Below are 19010 nucleotides of genomic sequence, written 5' to 3'. Positions count from 1 at the left end.
TGTGCCCATCTTGAGGGGATCCCAGTTGGAATTTTAGCTAATTTTATATCATACAACACAAGCAACAGGTAATGCTGGAACACACAATGATAAGTGGGAACACCCAACACCTCTAAGTGGACAGGGGCAAAGTCAGGAATTATGGCAGGGGGGTCTCACTGATGGAAGGATCCATGACATAAAAAGACAGCCCAGGTTTCACCAATAACAAATGTCACCTTTGGTTGAACTGGCCAATTAAACTGAATGGAATATAAACCACTAAAGAAATGCATGTTTAAGGGGCTTCAGGGGGTACCATGGTGGACCATCCATAGTGAGTCACTGGCTAGGCATTAGACAGATCTCCCTTCCTGTTCCTGTAATGAGTGTCACAGAGGCAGGAAGTGAGGAGAATCTCCGCAGCACGGACAGCAACAGAAGCCCGACAAGTGGTTCCAACGTTTCTCCACTCTAACCAAAAGAAAAAGTTCTATCTAGAAATAACCTTTAATGTGACCAAGCTTGCCGACACTTACCTTTAAGGGTTTGTGGCTGTTGAGTTTGTGGCCATCGTTTAATGCCGAATGCTTGTTCACTACGGTCAAGAGGTGTCTCTGGTGGACTAGTGCCTCTTTGAACTCCTCTTCGGTTTTGGTTTCTAAAAGCTTCTGCCTGAATGCGATGTCCGAAAACATTGTCGCAAACGTCCGGCCAACTTCTGTCGCGGTTTTGGTACTTTTCTGAGCAACAAGAAATCGTATGAAGAAACAATGAGTGACGGAATTACTTTACTGAAGAGATTTCCAATCATTTGGATGGAAAAGAAATTAGACCCTTCAGCCCTTTTATACTGGAAACTTCACAGTTCAGTTTTCCAAACAGCCTTTCTAATGGGGGGCCCCCGTCCAATCCCAGGCTCCATAGCAGCTGTATGGGATACAGCTGCTATGTGCAACTAAAACCTCTGATTTTAATGCATACTGTTGACAGGGCTACTTGTTTGGTTGCAGGCTGGCTGGCAGGTTGAGGCTGGGGAATTTTTGTGTTTTGTACTATGGTTATTATGCCCCTAGTCCAATTCCCTTAGCCGTGTACCTCCGCTTCTCACATAATGTTACATGTGGAGTGACAAGAGTTCCCCTTATTAAACAGGTAATATGGGAACATAACATCCCTAGGAATTTTGGGAAGAAAAGTGATTTGGGGTAAGGAGGTGCAGGGCCACGAGTGGCAGAAGACTAGGCTAAACACTAGAGCAGCCTTATACCATAATACTCTGCACAGGCCTATGGACGCATGTAGTTGTCTGAAACACCCCAGTACATACATGACACTTTGTTTGAACTGAGGATATGGAAATGGTCGATTGTGTCACAGAGGACAAGTATTTTCCTGTCCAGCTATGCAGTGCTGGAGACTGGCCATTTCACCTTGGGTGCTAAAGGACCATAAGTGCTCCCCCACCCTCCTGCTGAAGCACCCAAGGGGGCCACTACTTCTGCTTACCCCTTGACCTGGCCCTGTAGCTATGGCATGCTCAGTAAGACTAGGGTCCACTAACAGGTATTTTAATTCTCCCTACTGCCGTACTGAGACACACAGGGGACCCCAAAAAATTGCATTTTCTTCTGGAATTGTTTTGGGGTTTTATGTGGACATTTTATAAACTGAACATTTCCACTGGGTCTTCCTGGGTACTAGTATTACCATTGTGAATGTGGGGGGAAAAAATGATAATACATATACAGTCTAGACACCCCACCAAACACACTCACCATTTTAGGAGGAGCCAGAACGAGGATGACAAACCGCACTTCGCAGGAATTTTCCCCCCAGTTCTGCGGCCTCTCCAGCCGGCTGATACAGACATGCCGTCGTTGAAGTGACTTAATAGTGCAACTGTAGAAGAGGCAGAGAATAGGTTAGTGAGTGGACCTGCTACATGGCCAGTTGGCAGCCATTTTGAAAGCTTTGTGTCTCATGTAAAATGCCATTCCCAGAGCACACCAAAAGACAGACTTTGAGTTGTCCGGTGCTCCATAGCACATTAAATGTTAGAGATGCGATATCTGCTGACATCACCCTAAAGAGAACCGGTTATAATGGGCTTATGCAAATTAGAATATTTATTCCTAAATTATAACTATCCCCAGGGCTGGAAAAATCCGCTCATCCTCTTGTCTGTGACGAGAGGACGCTTTAGCCGTGTGAGTAGCTTCCCGGCTGGCCGTTGATATTAAACGGCCATCCCGGAGCTTTACATTCAAGGGATCAGGCATCTACAGAAACGCCTGATCGCTTGTATTAGCTGCAGGGTTTTTTTTCCATTCTATAGTAAAAAAACTAAAAAAAAACAGTGGTGATTATATACCACCAAAAGAAAGCTCTATCTGTCCCCAAAACATGTTAACATGAATTGCAAGGCTGTAGTCCGGTCATGCTGACTGACTGGTGAGATACCCAAAAAAATTTCAAGTCTCCCCCCCAAGGTCTGACAGCTGCTGCCTTGTCTGTCATCATGCTAAAAACATACAGACACCGGGGTATAATCTCATAATAACTAAAACATACAACCAACCTATATAGTACCAAATATAAAACTATGTATAGTGTCCAGGTATGTGCCAATTCATGTATTAGTAAAGGAAGTTTGGTGATTCAGTCATAGGATGTTAGAAGAAACAGAGGGGGCGTCCAATGTCATTGCACATTGTCAATCATACAAATCCTGACACTTCCTCGGGAGCTAAAATGCAGCATTTTTGTGTCTAATAATTTTCAGGTCACCTTTCAATTCTTGGTTGGAGAATATAGTAACCCTTACTGCAGGCCCTTTAATGGGTTCTTCATACCAGCAGACGGGCTCCCGGAGGCACGTGATTGGAACAATGGCCGGGAGCTGTCGTGACAGCACACACCCAGAATAAAACCACAGCACCCGCTGTACAGAACAGCCTAAAAAACAATGAGCCGAGTCACCCCCTGGTGTCTTCTACGTCTTTAATAAATCAGTGGTGGTTTTGTGTGTCCCAGCTCCTCCTGTTAAATTCTCCACAAAAGTAAAATAAATATGAAATCCAGCAGGCAGAGTGGGAGCCCCTCATAACGGACATAGTAGGTGTACAGACCCGGGAACTCAGCCCCGGGATGGTGGAAGCCCCTCATAATGGGCACAGTAGGTGTACAGCCCGGGAACTCAGCACAGAGATGCTGGAAGCCCCTCATAATGGGCACAGTAGGTGTACAGCCCAGGGAACTCAGCACAGGGATGGTGGAAGCCCCTCATAACGGACATAGTAGGTGTACAGTTCTAAATAAATAATTTTTTACAAATCGATAACGATGGTCCGTCCCGATATCTGAAATTAACCCTTGGACAACCTACAAGTAGTAGGCGGCCCGAATCCTTTCCCTTTTTTTGTTTACAGTAGGTGTACAGCCCTGGGAACTCAGCACAGAGATGGTGGGAGCACCTCATAGATGGTTGAAGCCCCTCATAATGGGCACAGTAGGTGTACAGCCCCGTTGAAGGTAGATGTCCCCAATAGTGCACAGAAGGTATGAATTAATCTCAAGGGTCTTAACCTCTCCTTACTTTATCCAAAAAAAAATGTCTGCTTTGATAATATCTGGCACTTATTTTTCCAATGTTTAGTGATCCAATAACATGCGATGATATGACACGAGAGGCCACTTCTAGTACGTGATAAGCACCATCGAAGCTTGAGGAGTTTCCAGAGTTCTCTTCACGTCTGATGCCAGTTATTTCATCCGTGTGACGTCAGTCTATACAAAGAGTGTGTGCACGGCAGATGAAGAGAGAGTCTGAATAGAGGCATTGTTCTGTGCAGGCCTGGACAATTATCCCGTAATCAGATCCATATGAGGGATTTCACTTGTGAATGGTGCCGTGATGGACACTGCGATAGCACTTTGCCAAGTTTATACAATCGGACAATTTGGCAAACGAGCGGAAAGCCCCGAGAGTTTGTACGATTCGACGCGGCAAGTTTATTCCTCCATTATCTATAATCTGTTTGGATCTCCCAGAGAGAAAACATGTTTTTCCACTTCGGGTTTCAGAAAGAAAAAAAAAGTCCATCATAGAACGTCTTCCAGCATTCAGGATGCTGCCATTGTTCCCTTTAAGATTGCTTAATCATTACATTGTGTTGAAGATATACTAGCGTAGGCCTGGCATGTAAGACCTATTTCTACTACAGTGGTAGGCAACCTTATGCCCAGCATACAAGACCTATTTCTACAGCAGGAGTAGGCAACTTTAGGTCCAGCATGCACCACAATGCATGGCAATGCACCTGCTTTACATGCAGTGCAATGCTCTATGTATGCCACCCCATTGCATTGTACAGTAGAGCCCAACTCACCTCAATGCATACACTGTGTTTTGAGGTGCTCTGCATTTTTTTTTTTAAATGGCCATGTACATTTCTTTATGTGTTGTGGCACAGTGGTAGCCCATTAATAATAAATGGGCTGTCTTGATGCACCGCACATTACCGTGTGTGCACTAACACACTGTGATGGAATGCTTTTTTTTTTTTAGATAAACTTGCCATGTTTATCTAAAAAAATAAAATAAATAAATGAATGAATAGGGTAGTAGAATCCACAGGAAATGTATTGGTTTCATGCAGACTGCAATGACATGAATGTAAAACGGCAAGTATGTCAGAACAGTCGGTAATGTCTATAGGTAGCAGTTGGTAAAATACCAGCAGTGTGACGTGTACTAGCCATCAGCACACTCCCATGTGTCATCTGGGTTTGTTATGTGCTCACATTACACCCCACAGGGTCCAGAAAAAGACACAGGGGGGGGCCAAGACAAGACTAGCTGGGAGTGTTGGCAAATTTTGGCTGACTGTTGATATTGGCTCCAATCCGGTTATAATAGCAGAGAGAGGCCGGTGCCAGCTTCCAAAATTTACACCGCACTGCCAAGACAAACACCTAGTCTGCGGGTAGAAAACAATGTGGGAAACACAGTGTACATGATACTCAGTATACTATATAGCAGGGATGGGAACTACAAGTCCCATGAGCCACTGCAAGACTGACAGCCACAGACATGACGGGATTTGTAGTTTCACCAGCGCTATATGGTGACAGCCATGAAAACTGGGTCAGAGAAAATGTTTGATATAACACAAATAAAAGTGTTCCCTTCCTTGTATTGCATTGCATTAAAAGAGGTTTGTTCATATCTGATTTGTTTCTTTCCAGTGCACCGGAGCCTTAAAAGGAGAACTCTGGAGTAAGTGTTTTTCCCCATAGTTCTCCTCAGGGTCACGGGAGGACATAAACTAACGTCCTCCCGTGACCGAAAGCACAGTATATAGCGAGCTACAGCTCGCGGTATACTGAGTCCGCCGCAGACGGGACGGATCCCGACATTTCCCCGATACCAAATACCGGAAGTCCCATTACAGAAGCCAGGCGGCGTGTAATGACTCGCCACCTGGCTTCCCGATTAGCAGGGAAGCCGTCTCCATGCTTCCTCATCACCAGGTGACGAGGGAGCATGAAGCCGGCTTTCTGGCCAATCAGAAAGCCGGGGAGGCATGTAATAACTCACTGTCCGGCATACTGGCCTATTAGGAAGCCAATCAGGAAGCATCACAAGTGACGATGGAGTATGGAGCAGGCTTCCCGGCCAATCAGGAAGCTGGGCAACATGTAATGACTCACTGCCTGGCTTTCTGATACCGGAAGTACTCGTGCTAGGCATCGGAGCATTTGGGCGAGTACGAGTACTTGCCCAAATACTCTGCATCGGCACCGATACGGTATGATTTGCTCTCGCAACTCATGGTGTATTACTTGGCGGGCTCACTATTAGTACAATAGTGACCATATTAGTGACCACTGACACTCAAGCTGAAGAATCGGAAAAAGTAAATATAATAAAATATTGGAGCAAATCCAAATCTTCCATAAGAAATTCTGCATTCTAACAATTTAGGACTGAACATCCAGCGTGAGCCCAGCTGCGACCAGTTTTCTTTAATACCTGTCCGATATGAAAGGATTACTTTAATTTTCTTTTGCATGAGCCCGGAAATGTTTGCGGATTAAAGTCCATCTAAAGCCATTTGTTTCTTTCCTCTGGGACATTTCTAAGGCACGTTGGTATATAAAATGTCTTAAAAGAAATGACATTTGCCTCTTTTGATGGTAATGCACCTGGGAAGTGCTACAGGGACCAATCCAGGGGGCTTTTCCATGGTTTCGCTAAGTTCCTGCATATAGTGCAATGTGTCAATCTAAAGGGCTGTGCGCAGAGCTAAGCATGGCTATACACTGATTGGGCTATCAATGGTGCCATCAAGTAGCCGCAAGGGTGACCAAGCTATAGCAATTGAAATGCAGAAGGAAGACTGTTGTCACCCTAATAAAGGAAATGCCTATCCAATGCTGGTAAGATCAGCTGATATTTACAGGGGGAGGGGTAACTTAGAAAACCAGTTGTTGTTGGCATGGACAGCCTACATCACATATATGACTTTCAGAAGAACTTATGAGCTTCAAATGCAAGCATTATTATACTGGATGTTTTCTGCATTCTGGCATTTTGTGTTCAGATCAATGTATTACGGGCACTTAACCCTTGCAGTGTGGGGGTAGCTCCACTGCAAGGGTGAAGTGACTATTCTAGGGGGCTCAAATAAAGCAGGTTTACTTCAATCCTCAATTCCGCCGGGTGCTATACTGGCCCCAGCAGCCTCTTCTTCCCCGGACTTTGCTGGTCTAAGGACCGACGACGTCATCACGTCTTATACAGGTCTATTGATTTGCATTAGACATGAGGACACAGGCACAGAATCCTTCATTTAAATCTTTTCCTCAATAACCACAAAGGATATAAATCCACTTTGTGTGCACCAAATGGTGCTTACAGGTATGGGGGACCACATATGACATATTCCTGCATCCCCGGCTGGGTGACTGGCAGCCTATCGGAATGAGACTGGAAATTCCCTGGAAGTGGCAGGGAAGTAAGGGAGAGTAAGTGCAGGCACCTTATGATGCTTCCTGTATAGCAGGAATAGGCAACCTTGGCACTCCAGCTGCGGTGAAACTACAAATCCCACAAGGCATTGCAAGATTGATATCCACAGGCATGACTACCAGGGGCAGATTCTGCCTCTAATGTCTTGGTATGCTGATGCCTTAAGAGTTCCCTTCACTGGAACTAAGAGGGCCAAGCCCCACCCCTGAAAAACAACACCCACACCATAATCACCCCTCCCCCAAACTTTACACTTGGCACAATGCAGTCAGGCAAGTACCGTTCTCCTGGAAACCGCCAACCCCAGACACGCCCATCGGATTGCCATACAGAGAAGCGTGATTGGTCACTCCAGAGACGTCTCCACTCCTCTAGAGTCCAGTGGCGGCGTGCTTTACACCACGGCATCCCACGCTTTGCATTGCACTTGGTGATGTAAGGCTTGGATGCAGCTGCTCGGCCATGGAGACCCATTCCATGAAGCTCTCTACGCACTGTTGTTGCTCTCACTGTAGCTATTGATTCTGCAGACAGTTGGCGACTTCTGCGCACTGTGCGCTTCAGCATGCGCTGACCCCGCTCTGTCATTTTACCTACCACTTCCTGGCTGAATTGCTGTTGTTCTCAGTTGCTTCCACTTTGTTATAATACCAATAACAGTCAAATGGCTTTTCTGATCCCCGGACAATTTTTTTATATTGGCGCCCAGTATTTGCAAGGTGTTGGTTTTCCAAATCCAGGAAAAGCGAGACTTCATACATGAAGGGACATGCTGGTCATTGTTTGTGCCGGGGAAAGCTTATCGCTTGACCTGCTCTGCGTTCGCCGACTCGGAGCCGTTTGTCATTGTAATCAGCACAAGATAACGCTTTATAGCTTACGGCACAATGTTACTTTGGAGGAACCCCATCGGGAAAAGCAGGAAGTCGCCCTTTAGTTCCCTTTAAAGTCATTGTATTTTTTTCCGTCCATCTAATACCATTATCTGATGGGTCTATACCGAATTGTTACACAGCAGATAAAAGCTGAAATGAGGCTTGCAATATGAGGCCCCTCTGTTGTTGCACCCACCTTCCTTTTTTTTTTCCTTCACACTTTTAGAACACGTAAATTTTTTGGAGCGGTCTTTGGTCTGGTCACCCTTTAATGTATACTTTTCAAAAGTCATATTGTCTTTTCCATCCCTCTAATACCGTTATCTGATGCATCAGTCTCCTGTGAGTATAGGCTTGATGATGCATCCACAGGGTCTTTTAGACCGGGCTTAAGCAATAATAAAAAAAAAGTAGTAAAGTCTAACCATATACTCACATTATACAGAGCCATGACTGCTGGTACTGAACCCCGGTCGTTGTGGCCGTGACCCCTTGAATTGTATCCGAAAGGAGGTGAACTGTAGAAAGAAAAACACATTTCAATTAAAATTTGTTTGATTATTTTGCGATATCATATTATTCCCTGGCACAGAGAGAGAGCGGGAAGACAGACAAACGTTTCATGACTCGGCAGCGCTTCCATAACACGTAACACTTTTCTGGAGCACGGCGACGGAGGCTCGTACAGTACACGGCGTGATGGGCTGAGGCTGAGCCATGAATGCCGCATTGTACAACATAAACAGGACTTTATTATGTAAGATTTTTGGATGGGGTTCTAATACAGCTATTTCCACTGCTCGTCCAGACCACAAGTTTACGCTCAGCTGCAGCTGGAAGAGGCTGGAAGAGGCCAAGCATCAACTCGGAGGAGACTGAAAATATCCCTGTCCGTAGACGTGATGGATGAAGCCTTCGGTGGCAGGGTGCCTGCGATCCTTAGACCTAAAGTGGAACTCCAACTGCACAATTCAGGAGCAAAAAAAAATATGAGAAACCTTCCATTCCTTTTGGGTATCTATACTTGGTGTAGAATAAGAGAAAATTATGTCACCACTCCAAGTCATCATCCTCTTCCCCTGCCACTGGAACTCTGGGTGCTGGCTAAGGAAACAGGAAGCTGCACACTGATGATGTCAGACTTTGAAAAACTTTATCGAGCCTGGGCAGAACAGCCCCACCTGGGACCATCAGGTAGGACTGTTCTGTGTCATGTCCAGACTCAATAAAGCTCTTTAAGGTTTGATGTGATCTGCACGCGGCTTCCCATTTCCTATGTCATGCTTATGTCACAAAAGCAATTCTATCGTAGGTGACAACTCGCCCGAGATGGTGATGTCAGAGCACTAATCCTGTCGTTGGCGTCAACTCAGGAATGCTCAGAGACAACTCACCTTATGCTATGGAGTTGCTCCTTGTCTGGCTAGACCAATAAAATGTGGCTTCATCGCCAGGGTAGGCAACCTTGGCACTCTAGCTATTGGGCAACTGCAAGTCTCTGGAGGTATTGCAAGCCTATGACAGCCACAGGCAGGACTCCCAGTGGCAAAAGCATGATGGGATTGGAAGTTTTAACATAGTTGTCCAGTTCTAAACTATCCCTGGCCAGTGAGGGAGTTTCATCCTTTAGGGCAGGATCACACCATTTTCTGGACCAGATCTGGGTCTAGAAAATGGTGTGAACCGGTCTGCAGTTCCAGTGTATTCCGGACCAGTATTTTTCTGGTCTGGTCTGGAACAGGCGGTGCTGGTGTTAAGAGGCCAGAAATAGTATTGGGGTACATTAGGATGCATTGTGGGCCTGGAAACAGTCTGGTCTGGAGATGATCTGGATGTGGTGTGAATGGGCCCTTAGGGTTTGGGGCCGCTTCATCAATTGGCCTGTCTGACATCTGCCTAAGAACTGCCAAGACCAAACATATCTTCTCCTATGGTGTCACTGGATCGCTGACCAAACCAGCAAAGTGTCTCTTGGTCACTGGTGGCCGAGATTCTGCAACGTATCAGTCATTAGGAGCAACTTCTGATGCGGATTAGGGATTCTGCCTCCAGTGGCGTGTTGGCAGAATGGCCAGTGAGACATTGCACTTAAAGTAAAAGGTACTTCATACTTGTAAAAATCCCTGATATCAGAGCGAAGCAACATGCAGAAAAAGTGTCCTTGGCAGTAATCTCTTCAGCTGGAGTGCTTAGAAGTACCTCTTCTTCATTACAAACTGTTGAGTACAGGGTTCCCAGACCATCAAATTGCCTACAAGGTTTGATGAGAGGACTACAGAATGTCTGAACATCAGGAACCACAAGTAGGCTTTATAGATCTCAAAGCTTCATCATTCTTACCCCTTGAAGTGCATATTAACACCTACAATGGCATGTGGTTCTCTTGTGGATGAGGTAGAAAGTTCAACATTTAATATTGGATAAAATGTTTGGATTCTCACCACAGTAGACCCCGGCCATTGACATAAACAAGCTGAAGGGCATATACAAACAAAGCACATAATATCCTTGCACTCGAGCGCCTCTCAAATATGATTATAGCAATGGGAAATACTCCAAGTGTTACTTTTGTTGTCAACTAAAGTTGAAGAAATATCAACCAACCATCAGCTTGAACCTGTGAGGTCCTCTGCGTTCACTGCCAACAAAGCAGTTCCCCTGAGCTGCATAGGAACCAATTGTGCACGTCAACATTACAAACAATGAGCTCAGGGCTGGACAAATTCCAGGAGCCAGGTCGCCAAACTTTACACTTGGCACAATGCAGTCAGGCAAGTACCGTTCTCTTGGCAAACCGCCAAACCCAGACATGTCCATCGGATTGCCAGACAGAAGCGTGATTGGTCACTCCAGAGTCAAGTAGCGGCGTGCTTTACACCACTGCATCCGATTGCACTTGGTGATGTAAGGCTTGGATGCAGCTGCTCGGCCATGGAGACTGTGAATATTATTCTCGATATATGCTGAGATTCCATCAACAAGACCCATTCCATGAAGCTCTCTAGGCACTGCTGTTGTGCTAATCTGAAGGCCACATGAAGTTTGGAGGTCTGTAGCTATTGACTCTGCAGACAGTTGGCGACTTCTGAGCACTGTGCGCTTCAGCATGCGCTGACCCCGCTCTGTCATTTTACGTGGCCTACCACTGCGTGGCTGAGTTGCTGTTGTTCCCAGTTGCTTCCACTTTCTTATAATACCACTAACAGGTGACCGTGGAATATTTAGTAGCAAGGAAATGTCACGGATGGACTTATTGCACAGGCGGCAACCTATCACGTCACCACGCTTGAATTCACTGAGCTCCTGAGAGCGACTCATTCTTTCACAAATGTTTGTAGAATTGTCTGCATGCCGAGGTGCGTGATTTTATACACCTGATTTGGAGGGGTGTCCCAATACTTTTGTCAATATAGTGTACATTGCAGGATCACCAAGTTACAGCCAAAAAGACATGGCGTGAGCTGGTGCACTAGAGTAATTGCCTGCATGGAAAACTGAACTACTGAGCAATGTGCGTCGGAGTGCCATTCACAGTGAATGGCACCGAATTACATAGTTACATAGTATTTGAGGCTGAATAAAGACATTAGTCCATCAAGTCCAACCTATTGGGATCTCATTCTAGGAGTACCCGTACCCCTGTATATTGCGGTCCCTTAAGAAATCGTCCAAAAGTTTCTTGAACAATTCCACATTGTTTGCTGAAATCACCGCCTGTGGCAGTGAGTTCCAGACCCTAACTGATCTTACTGTGAAGAACCCCCTTCGCCCCTTGTGCTGGAATTTTTTTTCCACCAATTTTAGGTGGTGGCCTCTAGTTTTTGTAACGGAGTAAATTTTAAATAGTTTATCGCTAATGTTGCTGCCACCATTGAACATTTTGTACATGGAGATCATATCCCCCCTTAATCTCCTCACCTCCAATGTGAACATGTTTAAATTTAGTAGCCTTGTCTCGTAGCTCTGGTCCTCCATACCCCTAATTAGTTTGGTTGCCCTCCGCTGGACTTTTTCCAGCTCAAGGACAAATTGCACCAATGCATTTAACATGCATTGCAGAAAAGGGTCAGTCAGTGACATGCAGCCACTGGTGTCAAGAAGCCCGGGGGCTACATTATGAAGAACAGGAGAGGAGTCATGTAGTCCCATCCTGTTTCTGTTGTCCTAATACAGTACAGGGAATAAGTGTTGTCACTCTAGGACAGGAAGTGTGTTAAAGACAGGATGACCAGGTGATCATAAAAGGGAAAATGGTCTGAAAGGGAAAACTAATGCAGGGCCCCCCCCCCCGGCCTTTGATTTAAAGACCGGCTGCCTTCCTCATCTCCGTTCTTCTCCCCGGAGCCTCTACTGCAAACAGATTCTCGCTCGGGCTGCCAGCGCGGTTATTTTCATTTCTGCCGGGGTATATTTAAAAGACGATAATGACTACAGGCTGTGCCAACCTAAAACGGAGAGAGTGTGCGCACCATGAGTGTGCGCACCATGAGGGCGCCCAGGCCAGGGGCCGCGGTTAGCACAAAATCAAACTGCCCTTGTGTAGTAAGCCGTATGGGCTCGGGTTAATAACAGCCTGACACAGGTCAGAGACACCGAGGGGGATTCGGATGCTGCAGATCCAACTACTCGGCTCATAGACGGCAATACTTAAAGTGAACGACGCTGAAAACCGACTCCATTATCATTGCAATGCTGGCTGCTGATCCCTTGGCTTTAAGGTTTTCTGAATCACTGACCTGGAACAAGCAGGGGTCCCGGGGGGTATTATTTTAGGGCCCGTGACAACAGCCTGGTCACCCTGGCACATGCTCTTTGGAGACTACCAAGTTGGCATGTTCCAACTGCTAGAAAAATGACATGCAGCAGTTGCTTGGAGTGCTTGTAGACTGGAAGTGGCTGCAGGGGCCAGCGGTAATGACATGCACACACCGCAGCCATGTCTGGCTGGGTCAGGAGACCTGAATTTCCTCTGCTGCAGTCCAGTAACACCTACAGGTCTTATCCTTCCCCCAGCCTGAGATAGGGCAGGAAAAGGAGAAGAAGCCGACTGACGGGCTCACCTCTGTGACTCTACTCTCTCCTATCAGCATGCTCCTTGTTAGCACATCAGCTCAACTGACTGGCTTCACCTTCTCCCAGTCTGCGCTCTGGCGCAAAGAGTCTGCAAACAACTGATAACAGGTCTGATTCAAAAATACATTTGATGATGTATAAAATGATGGCAGAGGCTGCATTGATCTGCATATGTTCTACATCTGCATGGAGTTCAGCTTTAAACATTAGTGTAGACATTGCTATTCAGCCTCGGCATCCCCCACCCGCCATATCATAGCCTCTCCGGGGCCACGTGGTGAGCCTCCGATGTCAATAACATTGTTGCCTCGTCACAGTAACTGTAACAGCTGCTTCACCTCGGCGCGGGCTGGAAGGAGTTAGGGCGAAATCTCTGCAGTGAATGAGTCAGCTCACAAATATTCACCGAGAAGGAAAACAAGAGGCTAATTGGTGCGCGCTCCTGCTGAGAGGCAGCCATGCCGAGCACGCCTGGCGCTGCCAGAGGAAACAAGCGTAAACACGGGACTCTCCCTGTTCACTACCGCGCGGGCGCGCGCTCTTCTTACAGGTCATCTCGCAGCACCCCGGGGGGGAGAGACATTTCAACCGGCGATATTGTGCAATCTCTCCGGAGAACAAAAGTGATGAAGGAATTTAATACAGGGCTCCTCCGTCCTGCCGTGGCGAGGAATGGGACCCATGGAGCTCGCAGTGCAATATATATACACAAAATGCAAAAGAGCATTAAAGCAAAAAAGGGAGAAGGTTTGTTAAAGGAGAACTATGAGGTGAGTGATTTCCTCTCATCTTCATAGTTCGAGCCGACGTGTGACAATGAAACTGTCACAGGTCGGCTCTATAGATCGGGAAGTGAGCGAACACATACCGTCGCTTGCTCACTTTCCGATCATCTCCCTGCAGAGAGTCACAACTCCCCGCAGGGATTCCCCCCTTCCCGATCCTCCAGTGCTAACTGGAGGAACGAACAGGGGAGGGGGCGGGCACAGCTGGCTCTGCCTCGAGATCCGTCCCGTCTGCGGCGCTCTCAGTATATAGCGAGCAATAGGGAGCTATATACTGAGCTTTGGGTCACGGGAGGAGGTTCGTATATGTCCTCCCGTGACCCTAAAGAGAACTATGGGATAAAAACACTCACCCCATAGTTCTCTTTTAAAGCAGACCTTTACCCTCATCTTTTAAAAGACAACAAAACACCTTTAGAAATGTTTAGTAAATGACAATCTAACTGCCGGATTTTTATTCCTTGCATACATTATTTTCCTTTTCCTCCCCATTCGCCTCCCAGTGGCCATTTTTACCAAGGGCAGATCAATCCATCTCCCTTTACTTCCTGGAACTCTAGCACATGTGACTAAGACATGTGACCATGCACATCATCCCAGAAAATGCCTTTCCCTGAAATCTCCTGAGATTACAGATGAGATTTCCCAGCAATGCTCTGCTGATGTAACCGTCCCAGGATGCAACGCTTGGGCACATTACACCGCTAATGCCCAAGAGGACCAGGAAGTGGAAAAACAATAATAGTAAGTAAAAGAAAAATAAATGTTCAATACATTAATTTAAGATGATTTTATATTGGCATGCAGAGCTGTATGCCGAGGTGGTTTTTAGTGAAAGGGGGTACAGGTCCACTTTAATGCTCTTCTATTGCAGTTTTTTAAATTAACTTTAATACAGTGACAAAAATCTGAACTCCGGCCTTCCCTTCAGGCTTGCACAGTTGTACCGGCTCCTCTCCTGGACTGAAATGGATTACTCTGATTTCACTGCACACTGTGAGCTTCTCACAATGTGCATTAGAAGCTGCAGCAAGTCAGAGCTCACCTCATTTCCTGGCTAGCACTTTCCTCCCCAGCCTGGCTGTCCTTGGCCCGCCCCTTCCATTCATTGCATTTCAGTTCTTTCAATCACGGAGGCTCAGCGTCACATGCAGGCATTACCTAAGGTGGTCTGCATGCAAAAGCAGCTTGCCTAGGAACGTTTACTTTTTCACACTGACATCCACCCATCAAGGCATTTTGATATTTGCATAACTCCTCCCACAAGCCAGCCCACTGCTTGCATCAGGGCTGAGGGATCTTAAGAGTAGTACTGAGGCAGGGTGCTGTGATGTTATCAGGAAACTATGTACTGAACCCTGTTGGCCCCTCCCACCAGCCATGATCTGCCTGCATTGAATAGAAACGCACAAAGACCCAGTGATGACATTGCTGAGAATAAAATACTGTCATGAAAGATTTGATTCAAAAATGACATTAGCATGTTGATGAGGGGGGAGGGGCGCAACCAGGGAAGGCAAAATAAAAATCAGTTTAAACTTCAGTGTGAAAATTCAAGACAAACACCCAGCAAAACATTGACTCTTCTTCCTGCAGGGACCGGGCTAGCAGCCAGGCCAGGATCGAGTAAGTATTCTTTTTTTACTTGAGCCCCTAGAGAAAAAATTTGCCATTTGCCCTGGCAGAAGCTCCCATGCAGGGGTTAACTTTTTACATTCCTGGAGTTCCTCTAGACAAGTCTAGGTGTTGTAACTAGGGATGCATCAATACTGATACTAGTAATCGGTATCGGTGCCGAGTACTCGTACTTGCCAAAATGCTCCGATGCCTAGCCCGATACTTGAGCTGCCAGTATCAGGAAGCCGGGCAGCGAGTCATTACATGCCCCCCCCCGGCTTTCTGATTGGCCAGAAAACCAGCTTCATGCTCCCTCATCACCTGGTGACGAAATAGCATGGAGATGGCTTCACGGGCAAACAGGAAGCCGGGCGCTGTGTAATGATGCATTACCCGGCTTCGTGATAGGCCAGCTTCTTGATCAATCAGGAAGCCAGGCAACGTGCCATTACACGGCGCCCGGCTACCTGATTGGCCAGAAAGCCGGCTCCATGCTTCCTCGTCACCTGGTGATGAGGGAGCATGGAGACGGCTTCCCTGCTGATTGGGAAGCCGGGTGGCGAGCCTTTACACACCTCCCTGCTTCCCGGCTAATCAGAAAGCCAGGTGGTGAGTCATTACACACCTCCTGGCTTCCCTAATGGGACTTACGGTATCTGTGTTCGGCATCAGCGAGTACCGAAAAAAATAATAATCAGTCCTCGTACTCCATATCGAAAAACCGGTATCGGTGCATTCCCTAGTTGTAATAATTATTTTGTTCTTCGGTCAAGTAGGCTCCCTCCTTCCGTGCAACTTCTCCTGCAAAGCCTACTCTCCAAGTCACTCCCGGCCGGAGTTGCCCACTCGACTCCTCCATGTACAATGTGGGGTTAATAGCCCAGCATTGTATGATATGATGCCAAGGGACCACCCACAGCGTCGGAGAGAAAGGGAGAGTGCCGGAGCGAGAAGTAACTTACGTAATATCTACTCTTTTTGTGCTTCGTAGACCCAACGAGCATGTAACCCTTGTATTGTGGAGGTACGGGATGGGGATGGGGGCACTGCAGAGTGTTTTATTTTTATGTCTTGTGCCGGAAGTTGGCCGTTAATCCCTGAATGGACAATTTTTGGTAGCTTGGATTTGCAAAGAACCAAAATCACTACAGGTAGTAAAAAGCTATCATCACAAGGGTAGACAACCTCACCACTGCAGTTATGGGGAACACTACAGGTCCTATTGAGGCACTGCAACACCCTGACCCCCACAGGCATGACAGGATTTGTAGCTCCACCACAGCAGGAGCGCAGAGGTTCCCTACCCCTGATGTATCATCTCAAATAATAAACTGATATTTGTCTTTCAATTGGAACCTTATGGAAGGAATCACAGATACAAAAAGGTGTGGGAAGTGTTTGACACTTTACACTTTTAAAATATAGAAGGCATTGCTCAAAATTTCTGGTTCATCACAAGAACGCTTTAATTTGACCCTCCAGTTCAGCTATTACTCCCTTCTGTACGATTCCTCCAGTGACCTTGTGTTGTTGGCCACCACTGGCTGAACTTTTTGTGGCTCAGTTGGCCATACACTGCTCAAGTATAAGCCAAAATATAAATCAAGTGTTGCTGACTCTGCAAAATCTGAGCATTGTTGGACCTCTTCAGGCTTTTTCAATCAAAGGAGGCGGTCCAAAATTTTTTGGGGTATTCTGCAATACAATAAGTCCATCAGGGGCATTCCCCCACCCACACTATTCAGCGGGCCTGAACCCCAAAAGACATGCAATGTATGACTAGCTTTAATTGATATCATTGTGTCCAATTGTATCCTACATGTTGCACTCATTTCCCCCTTCTTCTTCCGATACATCATCTCATGTGTTGTACATTTTTTTATCGGATTACAGAACTTCTACTGTCAAGTTTGATGGAAAACCAATGAATAACAATTTTTGGGATCAGGAATCTCATATGTGGAGGTTGGCCATAGAGGTCTATGGCATAATGACATGGATCACAATAGAGAGCGGAGCAAGTACAGACATTCACTCACCGTTGCCTTCCCTGGGGGCCTCGGCGTCGGTGAATAAAGTGCTCATGATTTTATTAAAGTTACAGGTGGGCTCGGCGTTCTCCGGGTCTTCCACAAAGTGCTTGAGCATCTCCCGCAGGACGTCGTCCAGAGAGGTCGCCGTCTCATCCAAGATGATGCTGGCTTTAGCAAGGAATCCATCCAGGTCCCGGTGGGCTCTCACCTCCTCCTCAAAGTTCTTTAATTTTAGGTACTGCGGATGGCAAAACAAGAGCAGAATCTATTATTAACCTCGCCATGCTATAGTTGTTATTGCATTTCAAGAGCTTGAACTGAACCGTGGCCAGACTATGGACAATCAACTATTTATATATTACTAAAGTGTATCTGAACCCAAATAAAGTCCTTAGATGTGATGGCTGCATTAGTTTGGTTTTTTTTCAGGCTGAACTTTAGAAAAAAGCAGGCCCCACCTACTACAGGCTGCCTGCAGAAAACTACAGGAGGGGGCGGAGACAAGACCAACAACCCTGCACAAGGAGAAAGAGCAGCAGTGACTGGTCTTTATTACAGGAAGGGGCGGAGACACGACCAGTCACCCTGCACAAGCAGAGAGATCAGCAGTGAGATGTCTTTGGGGCGGAGACACGACCAGTCACCCTGCACAAGCAGAGAGAGCAGCAGTGAGATGTCTTTATTACAGGAAGGGGCGGAGACACGACCAGTCACCCTGCACAAGCAGAGAGAGCAGCAGGGACTGGTCTTTATTACAGGAAGGGGCGGAGACACGACCAGTCACCCTGCACAAGCAGAGAGAGCAGCAGTGAGGGGTCTTTATTACAGGAAGCTTCAAGTCTCACACTGGATTGCTGCAAAGATCTGGAAGAAGCTCACCGAGATTCCAGAAGAATACACATGATTCTTGTAGGGGGGCATTATTTACTAATCCCGGAGTTCAGCTTTCAGGCGTTTAGCCTTTCCTTATGACAGGAGCCATGATTGTCACACAGGCTGGACTTCACAAATTACCTGCATTTATTCCTCACGATGGGGGAGTAACGGGACTTGTAGTTTGCACATTAAAAGATAATAATGTTTGTGCTTTGTCAGCTCACAGGAAGTAATGAGGACACTTCTGGCAGGATCACCAAGTATTATCTGTATTTACTGAAAAGTGAAAACTAATACAACCCCCCCATAGAAGGACCCGTGTGCAGCAGTATTAGACTTATATTTTGGGGTTTGGATGCACCTTGAAATGACACTGTTGTTGTTGTTTGCATGTGTCAGGTACACTTTGGTCTCTGCAATGTGAATAGCAGTCAGTCCGCAGGAGGAGGCCTCCAGTAACAATGACAAGTATTTATAGAAGAACGCTGAGAGACGCCGCGGGTCGGGTTGTTGTGAAGAAATGGGTTTAATTTAGCTGAATTCCACATTGGGAAGGTCATGTCTGGAGGACACAATGACTGCACAGCGCAAACAATGCCGGCAATAAAACACATCCAATACAGAGCCATCATCATCCTCTGCCGGGGGAACAATGACCACAGAGTCCAAACAAAGTCCACCGCACATGGGACAATGTGTCATTCAACACATGTAATGATCTGATGGAACAATCTCA

At 46.5% G+C, this 19010-nt stretch overlaps 1 protein-coding gene across 3 annotated transcripts in view; it reads right to left on the bottom strand.

The window, feature by feature from the left end:
• The window catches only part of SLC4A11 (solute carrier family 4 member 11), a 159541-nt gene that overhangs the window by 43481 nt on the left and 97050 nt on the right, over positions 1-19010 (bottom strand). For all 3 annotated transcript variants that reach the window (XM_018560904.1, XM_018560906.1, XM_018560905.1), the window contains exons 5-8: positions 17405-17636; positions 8327-8408; positions 1758-1881; positions 519-722 (exon numbers count right to left, since the gene is read on the bottom strand). In XM_018560904.1, coding sequence (XP_018416406.1) covers positions 519-722; positions 1758-1881; positions 8327-8408; positions 17405-17636 — 642 coding nt within the window. The remainder of the gene's footprint in view (positions 1-518; positions 723-1757; positions 1882-8326; positions 8409-17404; positions 17637-19010) is intronic.

This window comes from Nanorana parkeri, unplaced genomic scaffold, assembly GCF_000935625.1.
Source record: "Nanorana parkeri isolate BGI_ZX_2015 unplaced genomic scaffold, ASM93562v1 scaffold486, whole genome shotgun sequence".
NCBI lineage: Eukaryota > Metazoa > Chordata > Amphibia > Anura > Dicroglossidae > Nanorana > Nanorana parkeri.
Note: the sequence above shows the minus strand (reverse complement) of the source record. Positions and strands in the feature narration are given on the sequence as shown.